At 43.8% G+C, this 14,654-nt stretch overlaps 1 protein-coding gene across 1 annotated transcript in view; it reads left to right on the forward strand.

Moving 5' to 3' along the window:
* Window positions 1–13,998, forward strand: part of LOC139657960 (transcription factor IIIB 90 kDa subunit-like) — a gene marked incomplete at its 3' end in the record, with an annotated part of 65,086 nt that extends 51,088 nt beyond the window's left edge. Inside the window, exon 11 of the mRNA XM_071535952.1 lies at window positions 13,947–13,998. Coding sequence (XP_071392053.1) covers window positions 13,947–13,998 — 52 coding nt within the window. The remainder of the gene's footprint in view (window positions 1–13,946) is intronic.
* Window positions 13,999–14,654: the final 656 nt, after the last annotated feature.

Consider the following 14,654-nt stretch of genomic DNA (forward strand, 5'->3'; position numbering starts at 1 on the left):
TTATAGGTTTTCCTCATGGATGTGGTTCTCCTCCATGACCACAGACCAAACACTTCCTGGCTGCACCTGATTGGATGAACGCTTTCACTCGTTTGGCTGTCTGACCCTGGATTTCAAACTGGAAAAAACACGGCGGCTCGTTTGGAAACGTTCTCTCATATTATTATGAAAATAGTTCACCGAAATGTGTTTCTGAAAACATTTGAGGCGAGAAATAAGCCGTGCAGCTGCTGAGTCTGTTTTCATTTTAGATCGACAACTGCCAACGTGACACTGTACCAAACAAAGATGTTTTCTTAAGTCTGTAGAATATAATGTGTAGGCCAGGACATCTCTGCAGCACCACAATATTTAATTTAAAATGGTATTTTGACACACATTTCGCCTTTAACAAATATTGCAGTAGGCCATATTGCGATTTCGACTAATTGTTCAGCCCTACGCAGTGCTACCAGAATGCATTGCACGGCCACTTGCGTAGAAAATGAACGGGAAGCATGGAAATGACGGAACCTGTGAAAACACACAGACTGCAGACTCTCAAGCAGGAGACCCGAGTTCAATTCCCGGCAGAAACGCTGTTAGACTCTTAGTCTAACTGGCCAAACGTAGACTGTGTTTCCAGCAGCTACAGTGGAGTTTGATATGAGGAAATGTTTCAGGATGTAAAACATCAGCGGTAAACGTCAGGTTTTGGTGTCAGTCCCTCAGAATCAAAGAGGGAGGGCTTCTTTCTAGAGCCGCCATTTTGCACCGGGAGATGTTCAGCAATCACACAGGGAGAAATCCATCGCAGAAGAGGAGAGAGACCAATTTCTCCACCCACAGGAGCAGGAGAGAGACCAGAATGCAATGCAGCAGAGAGACAGGTTGGGCTTTGCGTTAGGCCTCTCTTGCTCTTACTTGATCACTGTTGCTCTCTGCACGTAAAGCCAACCGCTGAAATGCAAGAAGTTCAGGCACGTTCTCTGGGGGTTGCTGAAGGAATTCTGGGAAATGTAGGAAATCACTAAATGAAGTAGAAGTAGACAAAGCAGGTTGAGGGAAACTGAGTTCACCAAAAAGTACACTACATCGCAAAATAACATCATCGATCTATGATATGTAACAGTGTAAGAATGTGCGAAGGTGGACTTTTTCTTTAAGGCAGAGAAAAGAGAGAGAGAGAGACGGCCCGAACCGAGGGCGAGAGAGACTAAAAAAAAAGAGAGATAGCCCTAGATCAGGCTGTCGAGGGGAGAGTGACATGGGAAATGTCACTATGTCCTTAGCTAGGCCTTTCACAGAGGGGAAGAGAGTCAGGTGGGAAGCCTGTCGAGCGGAAGAGTCGCATGGTGTTCGAGAAACAGAAGAAAAGAAAGAGAGAGGGTGGATAAAGAAAGGAGAGAAAGGGCAGTGTGCTTCGTTTTAGTCATTTGACTCTTAATCCAGAGCAACTTTCAATGAGTGCAATGATAGAAAAAGCGTAAATTCCTCAGCACCGTGACAGTGTTCCTGTGAAACTAGAACGAAGACGGAATGATGGAGAGTTGCTAGAAAAACGAAATGGGAGCTAAGGAGCGATGCGGACTGCTACTTTCTCTATTTCTCTCTCCACCTACATGGAAAACCTGCCGCTGAAATGCTGCGGTTTTGCTTCAGAGCGAGTACAGGAGGAGGAAGAGAGTGGGGAGGCGATGTGATTCAGCGGAAGAGGGGGATGCACAGAACATCGGGTTCCTTTCTGAAGACATGAGCTTTCAGCCTGCAGTGAAAAGGCTTCTGCTCCTTTTTCCTGGAGAGGCAGACAGCAGCTGCGGTTACATGAGCCATATTTTTTTTAATTCTGAATGAAATCGTTCTGATTGGAGATTCCCCCCCCCCCCCCCCCGCAAGTGTTTACATGAGCGTTAAACAGAATGATCCCCACAAGGTGTGTGTTTACATGCTCCAACGTGTGGAATCAGAATAAAAGTTCCTGACGTGCAAAATACTGGATCCAGCACTCTAACATGGGCTTACTTTTTACCATTAGCTTTACTGCTGTTCTTTTTGATGAAGCAACAGAATATATATTTTAGAATATATAGACTCTAACAGTTATTAATCGGGAGAAGGCGAGTGCAGAATGAGCTTTAGCCTGCCACAGCTGCCACATGTCAAAATGTTTCTAACTAAAAAAAAAGTCGGGACTGTGTTCAGAATGTGATTCTGCCATACTAAACATACTACATGTGCCATAGAGTTACATGTTGCATGTAGTGTGTGTAGTGTGAGTAGTGTCCCGTTCCAAACACGACCCAGTTTTGTTTTGCACCCGCAATTATTCAAATTCTCTAGTAAACATCACTGATGTTGCTTACCAGAAAGAGTAGAGATATTCCAACCAATGAAAGTGATCAGAAGGAGCATTTACATGACGGAAATTTTGAGGTGGTCACATGAGACATTTTTACTCTGATTGGGCTGCTATTCTGATTAGATTCAGATTCAGAAAAAGCTTTACTGGCAGGAATCAGAGTAGCCTAGTGTATATAGTATGTTGCCAAAGCATATTACAATAGTACAGTATAAAATAAGGTATAATATAGATTAAAAATAGAATTAAAAATTAAAATAAAAAATGTAGGAATTCCTAATTATAAAATTGTTCATAAAAATAAATATGATCCTATGCAATGCTATGGACAATACTCATATGCATATGCATTATTATTAGTGGAATTAAAGGCTCCATGTAAATGCAGGCCGTGTCTTAGTGTTGGGTTAAAGAGGCAGACAGGCTGGGAATACCAAAGCAGCGGAGAGTGAGACGGGGAGAAGTTTCCCCTGGCTGTGACCTCCAGAGAGGCAGCATGTGGAGCGGGGCGGTCCTGCTTTATGGGAGCGCTGCATATGGGCCCATTGTTTTCCGGCCGGAGTGATTTATACATGGCGGCCGTGTCACGCGGTGGAGGCCCGGCCGGCCGGGTGTCGGGAGCCACTCCCCGCTGCTGTAAGCGGTCGTCACGGAGACGGAGGTCTGCCGAAAAGTCTGTCGCCGCGGGCCGTCGACAGCGCTGTTGATGGCCGTTTGACCTCTGACCCCCCAGAGGCTATTCCAAGAGTCTGCTAGTGAGCTTAGGTTCATCTCTGCTGTCAGATAGAAACCTTGTACCTCCAGAATGTAAAGTTTTGCGCCCATTTAGCTCAGTTGGTAAACCATAGACTAACACTGAGAGGGTTAGGGGTTCGATTCCCACTGGCAAAACCTATGCATGGGATGTATGGTACTGGAAGGGTTGGGTAAAAGCATCCACCAAATGGTTTCTTCTCAGGAGGAAAGAAAAACAACCTAAATTTCCAATTGATGCCCCCTTTATTTTTAAACTGGTTTTAGGTCGAGTTCCATGAATGAACCCTAAGCGTAGGAAAGTTACTCAACCCATAAAGAGTCATATAAACCTTTATTCATTCAGTTCATTCAAACTTTATCGTCCCGTAAAGGAAATTTGCAGTTTACAGACAGGGTTTACAGTAAAAACACAAAGTAAGACCAATAAAAACATGATAAAACACATAACCAAGCACCGCAACATATGCCATAGACAAACACCGGTTGATAAGACCAGACAGGGAGTCGTTAGCTCAATATAGTGCAATTAAAGTAGTAGTTTTTTTTTTTTTACAATTCAAGTAAAAACCATGGAAATCACCAAACTTGGAGTGAGGTTTTCACACAACAAGAGAGTGAGGCAGGCGGAGACTTGAGGGTCGATGAATGGGAGACGGCCATCTGCCTTGTTACAAATCATTAACACATCCACCATGTCAACAAAAGACTTTTGAGGTAAAAGTGATGGAGAACTACTCAAGTTTCTTTTTATAGAGGGCTTTCTAAGAAACAGGATTGTCATGAAGTGCTTTACAGAAAACTAAGGACACAAACGGAGGCAAAAACAAGAGATGGAATAAGTGCATCTCCAAGTAAAGTAAACAAAGAGAAATGATATTGGCTGATGCTGTGGGAACGAAGGTAGCTGTAGGCTGCGCTGAGCAAAGTCTTGAGTCTGGACTTGAATACTGAGAGAAGTTCTGATTCCCTGCTAATGGCAGGAAGCTTGTTTCAGAGGCATTACACTCTTAAATGCTTACTTCCTTTTGATATACTAGAGTGCAGTGCACAGCAATCTATTGTATTTATTCTAAGACTTTGACGGCCTTTTTTCTGACATGCACCTGCAAGATTTATCTATGAACTTCTCCAGAAATCTATGTACAAAATTCAACATAATGGTCACTAAATATAGGCCAACATGTAATGATAGGACGCACCATGCAAAAACGGCAGTATCTACATTTACAGGGTAGTACACCACCACTTGAACATAACTAATCTAGAAATAGGTGTTACTGTTACTCAAGTGTGGACAAACCCTGGGCCATGTTCGAAGTTTGCACTGTTTTGCTACGGTGCAAAACTCCCAACGGTGGGAAACTTTTTGCTACGGCTTTTGAGGCATGTTTGACCCCGGGGTGATTCTGCATTTTCATTGGCTACGTACAAACACCTGTCATACTGATGTGCAATTGGCTCAGAGGACACACACAACTGAAGACTCAGTCCATAACAACCTGTAACAAACACTTTGCAACAGGACGTTTGTTTCCATTTAAAATGACTGTTTGCTATGTTTCGGGCCGATTGAACGCGCCCCTGGTTTCTGTCTCGGCCCTCAGGTGGGAGGGGCTAGTGAAGAGAGGATCGCTGTGGTGGGGCAGAATTTAGATTATTTCCTCGTTCTATATTGCGGATTATAAATTGATCAATGGATAATCTGGATGAGGCAGATTAGGCCTCTCTGGGAGTGGGAGTGACAGTATTTGAGCGATGGAGAATATTTCCCGGCGGCTAACAAGCAGCAGTTTTTCTCTTGAACGGTTCCAGGAGAAAAATGAGTCCAGCGGGTGTAGAGGAGGTGAAACATGGCAGGCAGCGCTGCCGTTTCATCGGCTTCCCTGAAAACCCATTTTGTTTCCATGGCACCTGGCAGGATGGAGGCGTTTAGTTTGCCGTTAGCCCCTCTGTCCGCCAGCCACCTCGTTTTTTACCGGCGGCGTTCAACAGATGCTTGTGGGAAGCGCTGGTCCTGGTTACCGCTGTTGCTATGCCGCTACTGACAACCTGTTTGATTGGGTGAAGTGATAGATCGCTGCCTGCAGTCCTTACAGATTAAGAAATTCAACCTGACTCTACTGCTGCATTCACTGTATGTATGTTGCTCTGGAGAGTCTAAAAGAGTCTTAAATGAAAAACTCTTAATCAGATTCCTCTTTGCTTGACTTTGCTGTGGAGGCGGTCTGGCTTAAGCTTTTAATTCTTTATTTATTTTAGGCTAAATGAAGTATATGTGTTAATATACCTTTATATGTGCAAGACTGAACCCAGAGGAGAAGAGGAAAGTGTTGAAAAACTTGTCTGCCTTTAATTAGTTGGTGTCAGTGGTGGTGGATGTTTTTTTTTTAAATGTGTTTGTGTTTTCAGAATGGCTCTGATTTGGATTGTAGTTGTTTTTCTGCCCAGCAATATGACCAGAAGATGTTTTTATGCCTCTGTGGCCGGAGGCGTTATGTTTTCAGGTTGTCCGTCCGTCCGTCCGTCCGTCCGTCCGTCCGTCCGTCCGTCCCATTCTCGTGAACGCGATATCTCAGGAACGCCTTCAGGGAATTTCTTCAAATTTGGCACAAACGTCCGCTTGGACTCAAGGATGAACTGATTAGATTTTGGTGGTCAAAGGTCAAGGTCACTGTGACCTCACAAAAGACGTTTTTGGCCATAACTCAAGAATTCATATGCTAACTAGAAGGGCACTCAGAGAGCGCAGACCTCCGCCAAGGTTCGTGCTATTACTGCTTGTTCGTGAGTTGGATCCGCTCCACTCCAAATGTAATGGGTTCTTCCTTGGCCCATGCTACACCCTTCCACCAAGTTTCATGAAAATCGGGCCGGTAGTTTTTCCGTAATCCTGCTAACAGACAAACAAACAAACGGCACCGAAAACATAACTTCCTTGGCGGAGGTAATTATGACAAAATTTCATACAAATGTCTAATAGGATAAAATGAAGTGATGACATTTTATATCCAAAAGTTCAAAGGTCAACTTCACTGTGACATCATAATGTTTTGCTTACCACTGTAAGCTGAGAAAACAAAGTGCTGTCACTTACATTTGCAGACACCAAAATCCTTTAAGTTCACCTAATAATTATATATGTTCAATAAATAAAGACTGTCTTTACAATGATAAAACAAAGTCATACAACTGCGAGGCGGTTATCTCTAGTTTTTTATCTCTTCTTGTATTTATACTTGTGTCGCTGCTGCAGCTAAATGACTATAAAGGAAACATTTAGGTTAAAGGCACCAACTGCACTGAGAGGAGGCAATCGTATGTGATGATGGTGAGAAAAGATGAAGAGATGTAATTTAAGTATTCGGAGGTAAAGTGTAAGTTTTCCTGTTTTATTTTGGGAAACTGAGCCTCAGGTTGTGGCCTTAAGGTCTAGGTTTGTGGTATGAGGGAGTGACACAACACACTGTGTGTGTGTGTGTGTGTGTGTGTGTGTGTGTGTGTGTGTATGCAAGGGAGTGGTCATACTCTTCTTAACTTTCTGATCTCCTTGACTTTATGACTCTCCGATCCGTTCGTGAATGTGTGTGTGTGTGTATGTGTGAGAGAGAGTGTGTTAATGGTGTGTGATCCTCCCAGTTTGTGTGATTAGTGGTGTGTAAGACTGTGATCCTCCCCTCTGGTCAGCATTGTGTCACGCTACAAGCCTCTTTATACACACACACACACACACACTCACACATACACACTCTCTCTCACTCACACACACACTCTCATGAGAGTAGTCACCATCTCTCTCTTTCACACACACACACACACACACACAAGGATACTCACACTCTGACACACGGATAAGAATATACTTTTTGTCACTCTCTCTCATTTTCAGTCTCTCACACACACACACACACTCTCTCTCTCTCTCACTCGTCCATCAGACAGACAGCTAGACAGCATGTCTCCCTGGTCACGCCAGCTCTCTCTGATGTGTGTGTGTCAGTGTCAGTGTCAGTGTGTGTGTGTGTGTTTAGCCCACAGCCTTTAAGAGCCACCCGTCGCAATGAATGGCTAATCTCTGTTCACAAGACCAGTCACGGCCCCTAGAAGATCTGCTGAGGACAAACCCCAGCGCCACACTGTGCAGCCAAGCGCCATCTGACCCAGAAATCCCATCCATCTGGAGAAATGTCACAGCTCTCATCAAACGGCCACGGCTGGGTTATTTGGGTTGTTAAATATGTCCTCCTGTGTGTGTGTGTGTGTGTGTGTGTGTGTGCGCACTGAATAGAAAGAAAAGTGATGGAAATCCCCCTAAAATGAGGCCATTTTCTTCACCCTCAGTGTTTAAAAGTGGCAATTTTTAGGGTTTGGGGTTAAAATTAAGGTTAGTTTTAACACCTACGGGTCCATAAAAAGTCTCAAAATAAATCTAAATGTAAGGCCTTGAAAAGTATTAAAATGTCTTAAGTACACTCATTAGAGGTCTTATTATTTCTGGCAGGTTTATTTGCACTTCATGTCCGCTCTTAGATGAATACAGAGCCGGGATAGGAGAACATGCAAAACTGAATCTGCTTCACTAAACACAGTTGGACTACATGAATCTTAATTATTTTCCCGTTGTCCCTTTTTGCTTATTCTGTCTATTTATAGTTTCATGACTTTCATTGGCAAAGTTCAGTCAGAATCAGGCTTTGTCTCATTAGCTTTTGGTTTTAAAATTAAAGTCTTAAATTCATTTTCCATTAGTGTTAAAAAAGGTCTTTAAAATTTGGCTTTCTGCAGGTGTGGGTATAAGGGAATGAATGTGAGTCAATGGAAGGTCCTCACAAGTATAGTGGCAATGTGTGTCTGGGTTTGTGTACGTGTGTGTTTCTATTAAGTTATGTGTGTTGATGACATCGTGTGGGAGTGTGTGTGTCCATGCATTCAAATCTGTGGAATCCGTTTTTGTGTCTCTACAGAACCATGTGCTATATGTGTGTGTGGTGTGTGTGTGTGTGTGTTGATGTGTGTGTGTGTGTGTGTGTGAGCTGAATGCTGTGTCTGGCTGTGAATGGGGTCAGTACCGTCAGGAGCTGGACGGACTGGATGGAGGAGAAGGAAACACAATCAGTTCTTTTGGCTCGATCTGCGTCTCCCCCTGCCAAGCTGCACGCCGGCCCACAATGCACTGCAGCCTTGAATGGACAGAACTCAGCACAAATGAGAGACAGAGAGAGAGAGATAGAGCGTGTGTGTGTGTGTATGTGTGGAGATGCATGTGTGTGTGCTTTGTGTATTTTGTGTGTGTTAGTGTGAGTTTATGGGAAAGTATGAGTGGGCACCACAGTTGCATGTGTGGGTTTTTTTGTGATTATGCCTGATTTAACTGTGAAGAGATGGAGGAGGAGGGCGAGGGGGGGTGATGGGGGGGTGGGGGGATAGAAGGGGGGGGGGCAGTTTGCCTCGGAGGATCCAGTCCCCAGCTGGAAAATTGAGTTGGAAGCTCAGATTATTATCATCATTTATTTACATCAGCGCTCATCGTGGAACTAATTTCATTCGTCCCCAGTCTGCACATTATTCCTCCTCTCCGTCTCGCCCCTCCCTCCCTCCCTCCCTTCTCGTCATGTTATTGATTGGAATATCGTACGAAGAACGAAATGATTTCCCTTAGATTGGTTCGGTTGGGGTTCATTTGCGCGGTGATAGAACACGGAAGCGAAGCGGTAAACAATAAAATACGAGATGAGGAAAAAATAAGGAGCTTGTGAAAACATCTCACCTTCAAAAACAACAAACAAGCAGAGCAATAATAAAAAAAAAAATCAAGATGACAGGCGAATACGGCACCGGATTGGATAACAGAATCTAAACGAGGACAGGCGGCGTGGTGGGAAATGATAGAAGAACGATAATAAGATCTGTAAAATGACAAGGGAAATAAAATTAAAAATAAATGAAAATGGCCCTAATGCAGGAAATGAAACCGTAGAGGAAGTGAATATGGTAATGAGTGGGAGAGTGTATGTATGTGTTAGAGAGAGAGAGAGAGAGAGAGAGAGAGAGAGAGAGAGTGAGAACACTGTGTGTGTGTGTGTGTGTGTGTGTGTGTTTTGACTCTACACTTCGTCTTTACACACCAGCAGCAACTGGCTCATCTACAGACTGTTGAATCTGACTAAGTGTCTGTGTGATGTGAGAAAATCACACTGGCTGTAAAACACACCAGGGACTCAACTGTAGAAGCTGCAGCCAAGAAGAAGAAGAAGAAATAAAAATATTAGTAATACAAGAGGAAGGAGCTCAGCTTCCAGTTCGGCGGAGGATTCGGTTCAGCTCGTGTGATTGGTCGTTTAAACAATTCACAATAAAGGACCATCGCACAAGTAATAATGAAAGTACTTCTACTACTGCTACTATTACTACTACTTCTACTACTGCTACTGCTATTACTGCTTTTACTGCTACTACTACTGCTGTTACTGCTTCTACTACTACTACTACCACTACTACTACTACTACTGCTAGTACTACTACTGCTACTACTACTGGTGTTACTGCTTCTACTACTACTACTACCACTACTAGTACTATTGCTATTACTGCTTTTACTACTACTACTGCATTTACTACTACTACTACTGCTAGTACTACTACTGCTACTACTACTACTACTACTGCTATTACTGCTTTTACTACTTTTACTACTACTACTACTACTGCTAGTACTACTACTGCTACTACTACTGCTGTTACTGCTTCTACTGCTACTACTACTACTGCTATTACTGCTATTAGTGCTACTACTAGTAATACTACTAATACTACTATTACTAATGCCATCCCCACTTTAGCAAGTTATATAATATAAAAATGTGTTCTCCTACTCCTTAGCTTCCTTTTTCTAGCACTTCTCTCTTAAAAGATCCTAGGCTTTATAGGAATTAGTGCTGAAACGATTAGTCAGTTAATCGATTTGTAATTTTGATAACCGATTAATCGTTTTAGTCATTTATCAAGTAAAATCACCAAATATTTTCTGGTTACAGCTTCATAAATGCTAAGATTATATCATTATAAAATGAATACTTTTTGGTGTTTTATGGCTGCTGGTCAGGCTCAGGAAGCAATTTTAAGAATCAATTTTGGTGATGGACATTTATCATTATTTGTGACATTTTATAGACTAAATGATTAACCGATTAATCAAAAAAATGGATAGATTAATCGCTAATGAAAACAATCATTAGTTGCAGGGCTAATAGGAATGTTGTCAGGACACTGTGGCCCTGACCTTTGACCTCCTCCTGATGTTGGTGATCTAGAAGCTGAAGTTCATTCTACTGTTGCAGTTTTTCTGTATAAAGGCCTGAGATGTGAATGTAAAAAAAGTGCTTAGTGTGCGATAACTAAACTCTGGTCTCACCGGGGGCGGCTGGGTCTCTCTGGTTCACCGCCGGTGTTCATCTGACACTGAACGAGGGAGAATTAGTGCTGTTTATGGATTATTGGGCGGCGAGTGATTGGACTCGGTGAGTGTTTACACGCAGGTCAATGAACCGTTAATGGGACTTTGTATTTAATCTGACTCGAGTGAACAGAGCTGAAGTGAAGATCTGGACCGGCTCTCGCTCTCTCCTCGCTCTCTCCTCGCTCTCTCCTCCTCCTCCTTCCCTCCATACCTCCTTTTTTCCATACCGCCCTCCTTCTTTCCCCCTCTTTACCTTCCTTGCCTCCTTCCCTTCCCACCTCCCCATCTCCATCCTTCCCCACCACCCTCCCTGTCCTCTCTTTAACCCTGTATCTCCTTCTCTCCTTCCCTCCTTCCTTGTACCCTCCTCCTTCCCTCCTTCCTTCCCTGTTTGTACTCCCTTTCCTGTGCCCTCCTCCTCTCCCTCTAACCTTCCTCCTTCCCCCTGTGCCCTCGCTCCATCTTTTTACTCTTTCCCTCCCTCGCTCCCTTATGCTTTCCCTGCACCTTCTCTCCCTCCCTGTGGCCTACCTCCATCCCTTTCCTCCCTCCTTCACTCCCTTCTCCTCATCGTCCCCCGTCTCTACCCTCCATCTCTCCTCCCTTCATCCCTCCATCCTTCCTCCCTTCATCCCTCCCTCCCTCCCTCCCTCCCTCCCTAGTGTCCGGGTCAGGCCTAGTCTAGCACATGTACAGGCCCTGAATAGTTCTCTCAGCGGGGAGCGATTCGCCAGCCTGGCTGGGATTTTCTAATGAGCTTTGAGAAAGGAGGGGGGGGTTTGGGGGGTAAAGATGCCACATTCGCTGTTGTCCCCCCCATATCCCCCACCCCCCCACCCCCCCTTTTCCCGTGGTTAAAGCAGATTAATTAAAAGCTTGCTCGATCTCTCCCTCTCCTCTCCCTTATCAGTGAGAGTTGAGCACTTACAGTAAGCCTCCAGGGAGGGCTCAGTGCTTGGACCGGGTGGGCAAGAAGGGGGGTGGGGGTGGGGTGTGTGTGTGTGTGTGTGTGTGTGGGGGGGGGGGTGGGGGTGGTGCCTCCGGGAATGATGCTAATTTCAGCCACTGGGATGGTGGGATGGCTGCTTAGGAATTACCGCCGGTGGTGCATTCACTGATTATCTCTGTGACTGTCTAGGAAGAGATTGTGCAGACAGACAGACAGACGGGCGGCTTCCTGTCTGTCTGCCTGTCTGTCTGCCTGCCTGTCTGTCTCTCTGTCTGTCTCTGTTTGGTCTCATTTCTCATTCACGCCAGTTTTCCGCCGTTCGTCTCAGTTTCCTAGTAATCCGAGTCGATCGCCTCAAGCCAAGCGCACACTACAAGACTCTGAGAGTGTGAGACTCAAAGACCAGCCTTGGTAAGCTTAATGAAATCCTCAGCCTCTATTCTGTCAACAGTAAAATCATGTCATGATGAATGTAATGATATGAAACTTTCATGTCATGGAAATTAGAATTGATGTCTCTTCCGTCTTTATTCATGATGGCCATGTTACATACATTACATTTTTATTATATTCCAAGACAAAATGGGCATAATTACCAATAAATATGATCAATAAGGTCTTCTAACTTTCTCCCTTAAAGCCCACTATTATACACACATTGCTATTTTCCATTTGCCAAGGCCTATCGTTGCTTAAAATACAGTTGCCCAACTCTGTTGTTGCAAAACATCGTCCATGGGTATTCATCTCTTCGAGGACCGCTTGGAATTTCCATTACATTAAAAATTCACTTCATTACATTCATCATTACAGGATTTTGTTGTTGACACAATAGAGAATAAGGATTTCATTAAGATTATGAAGGCTCTGGTTTGAGTCTCGTACCCTTCGAGTCTTGTCGTGTGCGTTTTGGCTTGAGGCGACGACTCAAAGAACTAGGAAATGAAAGCGAAGGGACGGGGAAAAACGGTGTAAATGAGAAACGAGGCTGAGCAGAAACAGACAGAGTGACCGACTGTGTCTTCGTGGCTAAGATGAAAAATGCAGTGTAATGTGAGCGGTCCTCAAAATGAAAGGTTTTATTGTTCTGTAAAGTCTGGAAAAATATGGGAAATGAATGTGATCACTTTCAGGCTTTGAAAAGTTTGAAATGTCTGCACAGTTTATGTAGCTGTGGACCCACTGCTGTTCCACATGCTGTGCTGTGCAGTCACATGGAGCTGGTTAAGGTCCTGTTGCCCAGCTGCTATTAGCATACATTATAAGATGGTAATCTGCGAGTTCCTTGTTTTGTTTTTTTGTTATTTTGTCTTTTTTTTGTCTCCATCTTTGTTGCTCAGCCTTGTCGCTGTGGTGTTTCTGCACTGCACTGTCCACAGATCACCTGTCAATCAAACAGTGTGGGCGGAGCTTAGATATTCTGTTGATGCAGTTTGAGTTTCTGCAGGTGGCGCTCTTCTCTCTGTCTGTTCAGTCATGGTGGCGATCGCTGTAGAGCTGCAACGATTAATCGATTAGTTGTCAACTATTAAATTAATCGGCAGCTATTTTGATAATCGATTCATCGGTTTGAGTAATTTTTTAAGAAAAATAAGTCAAAATCCTCTGATTCCAGCTTCTTAAATGTGAATATTTTCTGGTTTCTTTACTCCTCTATGACAGTAAACTGAATATCTTTGGGTTGTGGACAAAACAAGACATTTGAGGACGTCATCTTGGGCTTTGGGAAACACTGATCCACATTTTTCACTATTTTCTGACATTTTATAGACTAAACAACTAATCGATTAATCGAGAAAATAATCGACAGATTAATCGACAATGAAAATAATCGTTAGTTGCAGCCCTAGATCGCTGCTGGTGTGAGGGAGAGGCGACCAATCGTCTCGACCGTGGTGTCATTTATTTACAGAAACTATACCAAGGTATCACAGTAACTGTCACATTTCCCATAAACCCCTGTCCCCTGTCTCAAAAGAGGACCCTTGCTTCTTCGGATCAACACGTCAGAAGTGATTCCTCCATCTTCCTTTCCCTCCCTCCACCGTCTGCTGCCAGAAACTCTTTCAGCTTTAGCTCCGTTTGCTCTGGAAGAACAGAAACCTCTTCCTGTTTTGTGCCGTAAAGCGATCCAGCAGATTTCCCTCCAGATCCACCAGGTGAAGGAGAAACAATGGAGGATGCAGAGGAGAGGCTGATAGAGGCTGACAGGCTTTTTGCCGATAGTCTTTGTTTGTTTACAAAATTAATGTGGCAATGAGTTACTGGTGTTAAAACACTACACAGCACCTTTAATCGGCGATGGAGAGTCGCAAAACGGATATTTATACACATGAAAATGTCATCGATTATGACTTTACATGTTGAACCCTGACCAAAAATTGAAATCCAGGCAGCAAATTCAGATGTGGAGAACCTGGAGTGTTGAAGTGTGTTGTTGTGTGTTGCAGGTTGCAGCCGTTCATCACAGGACAGCCCAACAAGAAGCTGGCTGTGGAGCAGGTGAGCTGCCGGGCCGTCCGCACCTGTCACTCACTCTCTGCCCCGGCTTCTCTGTCACTCACTCAGACCATCGCTCACTCTCTTATCACACTGTCAGATGTGTACACACACACACACACACACACACACACACACACACACACACACACATACAGTCACCCAGTCAATAATCATTCAGTCAGTCACTTCTCTCTCTCGCTCGCTCTCACACACTCTCTCTCTCTCTCACTCACTCAGAAACTCACTCACTCACTCACTCACTCACCCATAAATACACACACACACACACACACACACACACAGTCACTTCACTTACATGCAAACACACTCACACTCTCTTACTCGTACACACACAAGCACTCAAGCACTCACTCTCACTGATAGATGCACACTCTCACTCTTTTACTCACTGCCTCTCTCTCTCTCTTTCTCTTTCTCTCTCTCTCTCTCACACACACACACACTCTCTCCCTCTTTCACTCAGTGAAATCCCAAAACTTTATTGCCATGACTCTATCAGAAATAAGATCGCCAAATCAATTTATAAAAGGTAAAATTTAAAAAACCAACAAACAAGATTATACATTAAAACCATACTGAGATGATTGTTTTGAAAATACATACATACATACATACATACTATATACGATAATAAA

This window comes from Centroberyx affinis, unplaced genomic scaffold (assembly GCF_046629955.1).
Source record: "Centroberyx affinis isolate AG114_WGS23_722 - 3 ecotype Tasmania unplaced genomic scaffold, CSIRO-AGI_Caff_v1 ptg002800l_1, whole genome shotgun sequence".
Classification (NCBI taxonomy): domain Eukaryota; kingdom Metazoa; phylum Chordata; class Actinopteri; order Beryciformes; family Berycidae; genus Centroberyx; species Centroberyx affinis.